General features: G+C 44.9%; 1 protein-coding gene across 1 annotated transcript in view; it reads left to right on the forward strand.

Moving 5' to 3' along the window:
• Positions 1-12,466, forward strand: part of pcdh15b (protocadherin-related 15b) — a 1,024,406-nt gene that overhangs the window by 965,047 nt on the left and 46,893 nt on the right. Inside the window, 3 exon segments of the mRNA XM_055647246.1 lie at positions 4,404-4,580; positions 10,283-10,501; positions 11,712-11,720. Of these exon segments, the coding sequence (XP_055503221.1) occupies positions 4,404-4,580; positions 10,283-10,501; positions 11,712-11,720 (405 nt within the window).

The following is a 12,466-nucleotide window of genomic DNA, read 5'->3' on the forward strand; positions in this document are numbered from 1 at the left end:
GCGTGATGTTTCGGGTCAAGACGCTACTGAAGAAGGGTCTCAACCCCAAACGTCACCCATTCCCTCTCTCCAGAGATGCTGCCTGTCCCGCTGAGTAACTCCAGCTTTTTGTGTCTATCTTCGGTTTTAACCAGCATCTGCAGTTCCTTCCTACACGTTAAAATGATTCCTGATATTGTAAATGTTGACAACTATAAACAATTTTTTCTTTAATACGCAGAGGAATTAAACTGATTTTCAATATCATTTTTCAATGACTTGGTGTTTCAATAAATAAAAACCTAAAACTAATGCTGAGCAATGTCAATTCAGGAGAATTTCAGAATTTAACAAAATTATATTATCTGCTGTTTCAAAGATGAAATCGAATCTTGTCTGTGCAATGTTTAGAGTTTAGTTTATACAGCGGGGAAACAGTCCCTTTGGCCCACCGAGTCCTCGTCGACCAGCGATCCCCGCTCACATTAGCACTACCCTACACACACTAGGGACAATTTACACATACACCAAACCAATTAACCTTCAACCCTGTACGTTTTTGGAGTATGGGAGTAAACCGAAAGATCTCGGAGAAAACCCACGCGGTCACGGGGAGAACATACAAACTTTGTTGTATGTTCTCGTAGTTGGGATCGAACCTGGGTCTCCGGCGCTGCAAGCGATGTAAGGCAGCAACTCGACCACTGCGCTACTGTGACCGCCCACAGTATGTCAATAAATAAAAGGCAACACCTTGAGTTTTTAGTTTTATTTCTTTGGAAAACCGACCATCAAATGCTGACCCTGGTGTTATTGTTGTATTTTGTTAAATTATTTTTATTTTCAGAGATGCAGCATGGAAACAGGCCCTTCGACCCACCAGGTCCACTCCGAACATTGATCATCTGTTCCCACTAGTTCTCTGTTATTCCACTTTGCTTCCACTCCCTGCAGGCTAGGGGCAATTTACAGAAGCCAAATAACCTACAAACCCGCACGTCTTTGGGAGCGCCCGGAGGAAACCCAAGCAGATCACAGGGAAAATGTTCAAACTCCACATAGACAACAACTGAGGTTATGATTGAGCCTGGGTATCTGCCGCTATGAGGCAGCAGCTCTACCAGCTGTGACACCATGCAACATATCCTATCCCTTTCCCCAACTCTCAGTCTGAAGGAAGGTCTCGACCCGAAATGTCACCTATTCCATTTAACCAGAGATGCTGTCTGACCTACTGAGTTACTCCAGTTTTTTGTGTCTCTCTTATGCTATGGGCGGCCACAGTGGCCCAGCGGTAGAGTTGCTGCCTTACAGCATTTGCAGTGCCGGGGACCCGGGTTCGATCCTGACTACGGGTGCTGTCTGTAGAGACTTTGTATGCTTTCTCCGTGACCACGTGGGTTTTCTCCAAGATCTTTGGTTGATCTCCTCCCACACTCCAAAGGCGTACTGGTTTGTAGGTTAATTGGCTTGGTGTATGTGTAAATTGTCCCTAGTGTGTGCAGGGTAGTGTTAGTGTGCGGGGATCGTTGGTCGGTGCAGACTCGGTGGGCCTGTTTCCGCACTGTATCTGGAAACAAAAAACCTAAATAACTGGAGCTAATAGAAATTATTGTTGGCAAATGCCCGCATTTTTTACTTAATCATTATATGGACTATAGACTAGGGTTGCCGAGTTTCTCACTCTCCAAATAAAAGGCGAAAGGTCAAAATATGGGTCAAATCCCCGATGGCAATTCATAAACATGAAATCAAAGTGACGAGTGGAAAGGATTGGGGATGTGCAAAGATTGGGGGGGGGGGGGGGGGTGGTGGTGGAGGGGGTGGAGGGGGGGGGGGGGAGCAGGGGATCAGGGATCAGTCTCAGTCTACCCCACGACAGAAGGGGGAGGAGTTGTACAGTTTGATAGCCACAGGGAAGAAGGATCTCCTGTGGCGCTCTGTCCTGCATCTTGGATCTAGCGTGGTGATATAGAAGAAGAACAATATAATTGCGCATACACACAAGATGCTAGAGTGACTGAGTGGGTCTCTGGAGAGAAGGAATAGGCGACCATTCGGGTCGGGACCCTTCCTCAGACTGAAAGTGGAAAGGTTCTGACCCAAAAATGTCACCTGTTCTTTTGTCTCCAGAGAAGCTGCCCGACTCGGCCATACAAATACAAAGCAATGGAACACACAAAACACAAAACATCCATCACCGTGACTCCTCCACATTGCTCACTGTGACGGAAGAAAAAAAATGTTCAATCTCTTCCCTTTGAACCCGATGCCAATCAACCTACAAACCCCTACGTCTTTGGAGTGTGGGAGGAAACCGGAGCATTTTGGGTTAAGCCTCACAGGTCATGGGGAGAACGTACAAACTCCGTACGGACAGCACCCGCAGTCAGGATCGAACCCGGGTCTCTGGCGGTGTGAGGCAGCAACTCTACCGGCGCGCCACCGTGCCGCTCGGAGGTGGGATTAGATTTAGCTGGGTTGGATTTCCCCTGCCTTTTGTGTGCAGAACCTGGGCAATTCTCCACAGTGTCGAGTGGATGCCAGTGCTGTGACTATATCTTCAGCGGTACCGCTGGCCTGTAGCCTGGTCCCACAGCTTTTCCTGTAGCCATCTCTGGATAGCGCATGGAGTGAATTAAGTTGGCAGAACACCGGCTCTTGTGAATGCGATGGGCCTTGAGAGGACGCAGAGACAGACCATCGACTTGCCCCCTTCGGCTGAAGATAGTTGCAAATGCTTCAGCCTGAAGGCTGCATGCCTGGGGAAAATGAATAGGTGACGTTTTGGGTCGGGACCCTTCCTCAGACTGATATCTGAGGAAGATTTCAGTGAGGAAGAACTGCAGATGCTGGTTCACACCGATGGTGGATGCAAAATGCTGGAGTAACTCAGCTTTTGGCCATTTGAAGTCTAAACCAAATAGTTAAAGGAAATACTAGTTAAAATCCCATCATAATGGGTCACAGGTTAAGGATAAGGGGGAAATCTTTTAGGACCGAGATGAGAAAACACATTTTTCACACACAGAGAGTGGTGAATCTCTGGAATTCTCTGCCACAGAAGGTAGTTGAGGCCAGTACTATATTTAAGAGGGAATTAGATGTGGCCCTTGTGGCTAAAGGGATCAGGGGGTATGGAAAGAAGGTAAGTACAGGATACTGAGTTGGATGATCAGCCATGATCATGTTGAATGGTGGTGCATGGCCTACTTCTGCACCTAATTTCTATGTTTCTATAATTCTAAAAGCACTCAAAAATTTTGTATCCAAAGAATTTGCATGGATATTAACACATTCAGCACAAAATAAAAACAGAAGCAAATGAAAAATTAGTCTGGAAAGCTGTGTGTAAATGAAATTACACCACAGTAATAAAAATAATTAAAGAGGGGCATCGCTATAGGATAGGAAAAAAACTGCAATTATTTTGTGGCAGAAGGAACTGCAGATGCTGGTTTATGCCAAAGATAGACACATTTTAGCTTTCACACTCGAAAGCTGGGCCTGGCTTCTCTTGGCTTCAGTGGTGGTGGGGAGCTCGCTGGCTCTGCTTTTCTGACTGAAGATAATTGCAAAGTATAAGCTGCATGCCAAAAATCCAAGATTTAATAGCTTTCTGCCAATCTGCTGCTTTGCCAAAGACAATGCTTGATGAAAGCATCCACTGTCAGAGTGAGGCTAAACACAAATTGGAAGAACAGCATCTCATATTTTGCTTGGGCAGCTTCCAGCCCAGTGGTATGATTATTGATTTCTCTAACATCATGTAACCCCGGCATTCCCTCTCTCTCTCTCTATTCCTCCCCGGCCCAAGTCACACCAGCTTCTCGTTTTCACCCAACAAACAGCAAGCAATTTTCTTGTGTCCTTTATCATCATTACTTTTTTGTTCTTTATCTCTCCACATCACCGTCTATATCTCTCGTTTCCCTTTCTCATGACTTTCAGTCTGAATAGAGGGTCTCGGCCTGAAACGTCACCCATTCCTTCTCTCCAGAGGTGCTGCCTATCCCGCTGAGCTACTCCAGCTTGATGAAAGATCCTTTTGCATGAATGTATTTCAACGGTCGAATGGTTCTTTTATTATCACATGTATCAAGGTAAAGGTCCACCGCCGATTTTCCGACAGCCTTAGTTCCAGAGCCTTTCTATTCAATCCTACCAAATTTGAATTGGAAACAGAGGCGAACTGTTTAAATTATACCCAGGCCTCTGTAAGAATTTCCCACCTGCCTGCCTGCGCGCCTTCCTTCCTTACCACACGCCAATGAAGACCTGCCCCACCTTCTCTGATTTGGTTTGCCCCCCGCCCCACCTCCTCAGTAACAATCATTTCCAACCTGCAGGTAAGACACATGAACATGAAGCACTTTCAAGAGGAGGGCGACTTAACGCAATTTCTATCGGAATTGTTTCCACAGGATATTGGAGCGTTACGTACAGGATCAGATTCCAGGGGCAAAAGTAGTGATCGACTCCATTGGGCCTCGTCGGCATGGAGACGGCTTCCAGGAAGAGGATTACTCCAAGTCAGACCTTAACGTGTATGCCATTGACCCATTGACAAACAGGGCAATATCAAGGAATGAGCTCTTCAAGTAAGTGTGGTGCAGTGAGAGATGGTTTAAATTTTAATGAGGTCGACTTTTCCTCAGTTTCTGTATTTACGTTAAATATATTGATAACAGTCACTGAAAAGTTATTTTATGTGAAGGGGGTTGTCTATATTTGGCAAAAGAGAGCTTGCTGATATTGTTGATTAATGCATGACTGCCTATCACCCTCCAACTAGAACCATAATGAGGATGTTATCATTATTATGGTGGGCGGCACGGTGGCGCAAAGGTAGACTACTGCATTACAGCGCCAGAGATCCGCGTTCGATACTGACTACGGGTGCTTGTCTGTATGGAGTTTGTGGCTTCACCCTGTGACCCGCGTGGGTTTTCTCCAGGATCTCCGGTTTCCGCCCACATATAATATTGTATATTGATGATTTGGACAAGGGGATCGAAGTCTGGGTGGCAAAGTTTGCGGATGATACGAACTGTGAAACTGGTTAAACGACTAGGATGGAGGAAGTGGGGTGGGTGGGTGAGTGCGGGGAGGGGGAAGGGGACTAGCAGTAGAAGTTACTGAAAATTAGAGAATTCAACGTTATTACTTTTCTGTCTGAAGAAGGGTCTCAGCCCATCCTTTTTCTCCAGAGATGCCGCCTGGCCCGCTGAGTTACTCCAGCGCTTTGTGTCTATCGACATTCCTGCTGCTGATTTGTAAGCTGCAGATGTGTCCTGTTAATGTTGCACGTTCAAATTCTTGAAGCGATCCCAACGTTTAAAATGTGGATTACAAATATCTGGGAAATACTACATCGTGAGGAAATGAGACTTGGTCTAGCAGGAAAACAAGAGCAATTCTTAAGAATATGGTCACCTTTCATTGATTTGTTACGAGTATAGAAGTTGGGATGTAATGTTAAAATTGTACAAGGCATTGGTGAGGCCAATTGTGACTTGGTTGTTGCTAATTATAGAAGGATGTCAACAAAATAAAACAAGAGCTAGAATGTTCTTCAGAATATGGTCAGTTACTTTCATTGAGGTTTGTTGATAGGGTGTAATATGGTTCAACACAACCCTGGAAAATAATGATTTTAGAATTAGGTGATGGTGTGAATCATCAGGAAATAAGCACATTCCCTTTCCTTCTTGCTTAGCCTTACCTTTTCTAGATTCCTTAGGGTTATGGTCTTTTCTTTTTCTTTCTTAACGGACTAGAAGGGTCCTCCCTTTCCGTCTGTGTGGTTATATGGGTGCTTTTAATTTTTTAGAATTCTTGGTGTTCGTCCACATTCCCCTTCTTGCTTAGCCTTACCTTTTCTAGATTCCTTACTTATTTTCTTTTTCTTTTCTTAAGGCCCCCCTTTTCTGTGTGGCCTTTTTCTTCTTTTTTCTTCCCACATCCACTACTATCCTCATACTTTTTTTCTTTATCTCTTTTCCTTTAAATAAAAAAAAATTAAACACATTCTTGAAGCAAAACACGTTTCAACAATTTGTTTTATTCAATATAAATGTAAAACTCACCTACAGCGTCAGAAGGGGAGGCCTCACAGTCTGATATTTTACAGTTATTAGTCGATAATAAGCACTAGTTTGTCACGTCGGTAACAAATATGCATTCTACCTTTTCAACTGGATTCACAAATAATGGGCTTTGTGCAATCAGACAGGGAATTCCTTACATACATGGACCTCTGAGAACCTACCTGACTCCTTGCTCATTGGTAACCTGCTTGGCTCTGTTGGCACCATCCACTGCATGCTTACAAGATGTGATGATTATCTTTCTTCCAGTAATGAGACGAGAAGACGGTTCATTGAAATGCGCTGCGGATTTGCAATTTGCACAAAGGCAGAGCAAAAATCAATCTGCTGGGGGAGCTCAGTGGGTCTGGCAGCGTCCGTAGACCCAGGTTCACCAGGTTAATTCCCGGGATGGCAGGACTGACATGCGATGAAAGAATGGGTCGACTGGGCTTGTATTCACTGGAATTTGGAAGGATGAGAGGGCATCTTATAGAAACATTTAAAATTCTTAAGCGATTGGACAGGCTAGATGCAGGAAAAGTGTTCACGATATTGGGGGAATCCAGAACTAGGGGGTCACAGTTTAACAATAAGGGGTAGGACATTTAGGGCTGAGATGAGGAAACACATTTTCACCCAAAGAGTTGTGAATCTGTGGAATTCTCTGCCACAGAAGGCAGAGGAGGCCAATTCACTGGATGTTTTCAAGAGATAATTAGATTTAACACATAAGGCCAATGAAATCAAGGGATATGGGGGAAAATGCAGGAACGGGGTACTGATTTTGGAAGATCAGTCATCATGGCGGTGCTGGCTCGAAGGGCCGAATGGCCTACTCCTGCACCTATTTTCTATGTTTCTATGGAGGGCAAGTCCATACCAAACAGAAATGACCCGTACACTGACTCTATTGTACACACTAGGGACAATTTACAGAAGCCAATTAACCTACAAACCTGCATGTCTTTAGAATGTGGGAGGAACCCAGAGCACCTGAAGAAAACTATTATACCCAACCTCGAATGAATACAATAACATTTTTATTATCTTTACTTTACTCCATATTAGTGCAAACTCCATACAGACAACACCCATTGTCGGGAGGGAACTGGGGTCTCTGGCGCTATAAGACAGCAACTCTAATGCTGAGCCACTGTGCCGCCCACAGTTTCTTCCGACTGATAGAGTAGAGGGGGTAGAGCTGGTACAAAGAGGTGGTCGGTCCATTTCCCTCCACAGACGCTGCCTGATCTGCAGAGATCAGTTTTGTTTATTGTCACGTGTGCCGAGGTACAGTGAAAAGCTTTTTTTTTTGCATGCTGACCAGTCAGCGGAAGGGCAATACATGATTACAATCGAGCCATTTACAGTGTATAGATACATGATAAGGGAATAACGTTTAATGCAAGGTGATGCCGGTAAAGTCCGATCAAAGATGGTAACTGCCTCCAGTGGGTTTATGTTTTGCTCAAGATTCCAGAATCTGCAGCCTCTGGTGTATTCACACAAAAACAGTATGACTCTTAAAAATGTTCTGCGAAAACTGTCCACGTGTCCAAACTCAAAGCTGTGAGGCTTTTCTTTCCAATATGCTAATTAATGAGATCTCTGAAGGGTACAATGATGATCATTAAAACCGGAGAAGAAGCAATAATTAAGTTTGAAGCATCTGTGTTTTTGTTGACTATTTTTGCATTGCTTCCTGTCAGGAGAGAGACTAATACTCGAGTTCCAAGGCAGTCACGCGTTGATTTGTCAGAGTACTATGTGCAAGGCCAACAGATTCCCATAGTCTGACTCAACAGTACAAATATAACCTAAGTATCATTTGTTCTTTAGTTTAGTTTAGAAATACAGTGCAGGAATAGCCCCTTCAACCTAATTAGTCCACGCCGACCAGTACACACACTAGGGACAATTTACAATTTTTACCAAAGCCAATTAGCCATCAAACCTGGATATCTTCGGAGTGTGGGAGGAAACCGGAGCACCCGGGGGAAACCCACGTGGTCACAGGGAGAACGTACAAACTTCGTACATACAGCACCCGTGGCCGGGATCGAACCCGGGTCTCTGGCACTGTGAGGCAGCAACTCTACCGCTGCGCCTCCGTGCCGCCAGCTTAACTAACTTAACTCTTCAAATCAACTTAAGTATTGAGATTCGCATTTCAGTGAACTGGAAAAATTCCAAGGGGACCATGTTTGGTTAACTGAATGAGATGTTAAAGATAGTTTACAGCTTAAACGAAAAAGGATAATATAACTTTGCAGAGATGGATTCAGATCAGAAGATCAGACAGAATATTAAACGGCAAAGGGTGAATGACAGGTTAATGAAAAAGAAAAACTTAAGTGTAAGCCAAATGTAAAAAAAAACTAGAAACGTAAAAACAATTCAGAAAACATTGTACAGATATTGAAAGAAAAACAGTTGCAAAGTCTTCCAGAAAGGGTTGGTCTTCCAGAAAGTGTATCATAGAGTCCTACAGCTTGGAAACAGGACAACGGGCCTTCATGGTCAGGTCAAGAACCCTACACTTGCAACAACTGGGATTTGAAAATGGTGCCAAACAGGCGACTCTGAAAACTGTCTCAGTGTAACACTGCTCCACATTTGAACTGTATCTAAGATGCTTATCTAATATGTATCTAAGTGCTTATGCACAGCATTACTTGTGCTGAACTACATACAAAAATGACTTTAACTTTACCTTGTTACGTGTGACAAATGAAGGGCCGTACCAAAGTACCATGCCAGGCCTTTTGGCCCAACATGCCCACGTTGTCCTTCATGCTCCATCTACATTAACGTCATGAGATCTCAGAGCAGAATTAGGACATTTTGCCCATCACGTCTACTCCAACATTCAATCATGGCTGATCTGTTTTTTCCTCACAACCTCCTGCCTTCTCCCTATAACCCCCGACACTTGTACTACTTAGCCCGAATGGCCTCATCCTGCTCCTCGAACTTATGTTGGCCCCGAGTGAACTCCATCCGCCATCTTCAGTGATCAGTGCACACTTACATCCCCAGGGCATCTCACCCCTTCAGAAACGTGTCATGTATTTAATCTTTCCTCGTCGCTTTCTTCCTATCCAAATACATCGCTGTGCAGCTCCCAATGTCAAATTTTATTTATCCCCCCCACCATCTCAGCTCATTACATCAATTCCCACCTGCCGGCTTAATTCCCTTCAAATCTTTGCAACATAAAAAATAACGAGCAGAAACAAATGAGTTCCAAGCCAATTTAACATCCACAATTTCCAATTGTAACATTCTGGAACATATAACATAGACCATTACAGCAGAGAAACAGGCCCTTCAGCCCACAATGTCCATGCTGAACATGACGCCAAGTTAAACCAATGTCATGCTAGCACCTGATCCATCGCCCTCCAGTCCCTGCATAGCCACATGCCTATCTAATTCTCTTTATTGAATGATTGATTAGAATACAAGAACGGGGATGTGAGGCTGAGGCTCTACAAGGCGCTGGTCAGACCGCATGTGAAGCATCATGAGCAATTTTGGGCCTCATATCTGAGGATGGACGTGCCTGCCCTGGCGAGGGTCCAGAGGAGGTTTACGAGAATGTTCCCAAGAATTAGTGGCTTCACATACGATGAGCGTTTGACGGCACTGGACCTGTACTCGCTGGAGTTTAGAAGGATGAGGGGAAGGGGGGACCTCGTTGAAACTTACTGAATAGTGAAAAGCCTCGATAAGAGTGGATGTGGAGAGGATGTTTCCACTAGTCGGAGAGTCTAAGGACAGAGGCCGTAGCCTCAGAATTAAAGAGGCGTTCCTTTAGGGAAGGAGACAAGGAGGAATTTATTTAGTCAGAAGGTGGTGAATCTGTGGAATTCATTGCCACAGAAGGCTGTGGAGAGAGATAGATAGATTCTTGATTAGTACGGGTGTCAGGGGTTATGGGGAGAAGGCAGGAGAATAATGTTAGAATGGAGAGATAGATCAGCCATGAATAAATGGCAGTGTAGACTTTATGGGCTGAATAGCCTAATTCTGCACCTATCACTTATGACCTGTTGAGCGTTTGATTAATACTTTATTATCTGACATGTGACAGTGAAATTCTTTGTTTGGCGTACCACGCATAAAGTATGCAAAGAGTCGCCACCAAAAGGGCGCCGACAAAGGTCACAAAGCAATTTGTGTCAAGTTTATTCTGTTGTGATTTGCAGATTCTTGGACGGGAAGCTGCTGGACATCAACAAAGAATTCCAGCCTTACCTGGGACAAGGGGGTCGTATACTCGAAATACGCACACCGGAGGCGGTGGCGAATGTTCAGAAGCAGGCACAAGCTGTGGGCTACACAGAAGGTGCTCTGCTGGCTCTAGCCATCATTATCATCCTCTGCTGTCTGCCAGCTATTCTCATCGTCATGGTCACCTACAGGCAGTGAGTACACAGCTGATTTTTCATTTTGTAGATGCCCCACCAGTTCTCGCCGACCAGCGATCCCCGCATACTAACGCTGGCCCACACGCACTGGGGACAATCTTACATTTATAACCCAGCCAATTAACCCGTCAGACCTTTATATCTGTGGGGCATGGGAGGAAACAGAAGATCTCGGAGAAAACCCATACATTGCCAATTAATTCCCGGGATGGCGGAACTGACAATTGATGAAAGAATGGGTTGACTGGGCTTGTATTCACTGGAATTTAGAAGGATGGGAGGGGTTCTTATAGAAACATATTTAATTCTTAAAGGATTGGACATGCTAGATGCAAGAAAAAAACGTTTGAAACAGGCCCTTCAGCCCACCGGGTCCGCGCCGATCAGCGATCCCCGAACATTAACACTATCCTACACACGCTAGGGACAATTTTCACATTTACCAAACCAAATTACCTGCAAACCTGTACGTCTTTGGAGTGTGGGAGGAAACCGAAGATCGCGGGGAGAACGTACAAACTCCATACGGACAGCACCCGTGGTCGGGATCGAACCCGGGTCTCTGGAGCTGTAAGGCAGCAACACTCCCGTTGCGCCAACGTGCCGCCCTTGGAAGTTCATGTACTGTGATCTACCATGTTGAAGGATGAAGCCAAATCAGTCGTGTGATATTCATGTCCGAGACGGTTTTGAAGTGAAGCTGATTTAAATGAATAACATGGACCTTTGAAAGTGCGAGTTGAAATTCTGCAAATCTTCTGGCAGTCCAGACCCTCACCACTGAAGAAAGCAGAGTGGAGAATCAGACTGTCATTTTTTTTAATTTAAAAATAGACTTTATTCAATTGATAAATATATACAATTCCTGAACCATTCAAACAAACAAAATTCATCCGACATTTTCGGAGACTATACAAGTTTTTTCAGTACAATTTTTTTACATTTGTCAAATTTCACCAAACAGTCCCCCACCCGTGCCACTCTGTGGCCCCTGTCCAAGTAATAAATATATACAGTGTTTGTTATTCCACTATCTCCGGCTCACATTTGTGCCTATGGCAGAAGCTCATAATTTCACCTCTTAACAGTGTTGCCACATATATTACATGCATAGTAAGATACGGTATTTTGTGCCTGAGGCCTCAAAATCATTGTTTAACAATACTTTTTCTTGTCTTTTTTTGTTTGCATCATTCCGCTAATTCAGATTCAAGGAGTAAGTATGCAAAGCTTTTACTTTTATGTGGTTTATTGATGGATTGATACTTTAGTGTCACGTGTACTTGGTACAGTGAGAATCTTTGCTTGCTTACAATGCAAATTCGTGCTAGAATCCCATGTACAGAGCACAAACAATGTTACTAAAGTATTCAATATCGTCCCTCTTCCTTCTGCCCCCCCCCTCACCCCCCCCCCCCCCCCTCCCCCCCCCCCCCCCCCCCCCCCCCCCCCCCCCCCAACCCCTTCTGTGTTCAATGAGGCCCCCCCTCGTCGGGTTTGGCTTTTTTTTTAAACAAAAATAAATTTAATCACATTGCAATAATATATACAATACAAAAACAATACCGAACAAACCCAGCACCACAATATAAAATCACCCAACTATCTGGACAAATATTCTTATATTCTTAACTCTTCTACTCTTTTAAATAACCGTATTACAATCCTTGTCCAGGATGCATTCCAACCCCCCCCCCCCCCCCCCCCCCCCCCCCTGCCCCCCCCCCCCCCCCCTCGGCCCCCCCCCCTCGCGGTCCAGGAAATCCCCCCAGGGTGCTGGGTCCCTCTTCGTTCTCTGCGGCACGTCCGAGACCGACCGCCGGCACTCAAGATGGGTGACAGCACGCTAACGGCCCTCCTGTCTCACCGATATCCATCTCACCGATATCCATCTCACTCACCGACGGCCCTCCACGCTCACTGATGGCCATCCACGCTCCTGATGGCCCTCCACTCTTACCA

Source organism: Leucoraja erinacea, chromosome 15, assembly GCF_028641065.1.
Source record: "Leucoraja erinacea ecotype New England chromosome 15, Leri_hhj_1, whole genome shotgun sequence".
Taxonomy (NCBI): Eukaryota; Metazoa; Chordata; class Chondrichthyes; order Rajiformes; family Rajidae; genus Leucoraja; species Leucoraja erinaceus.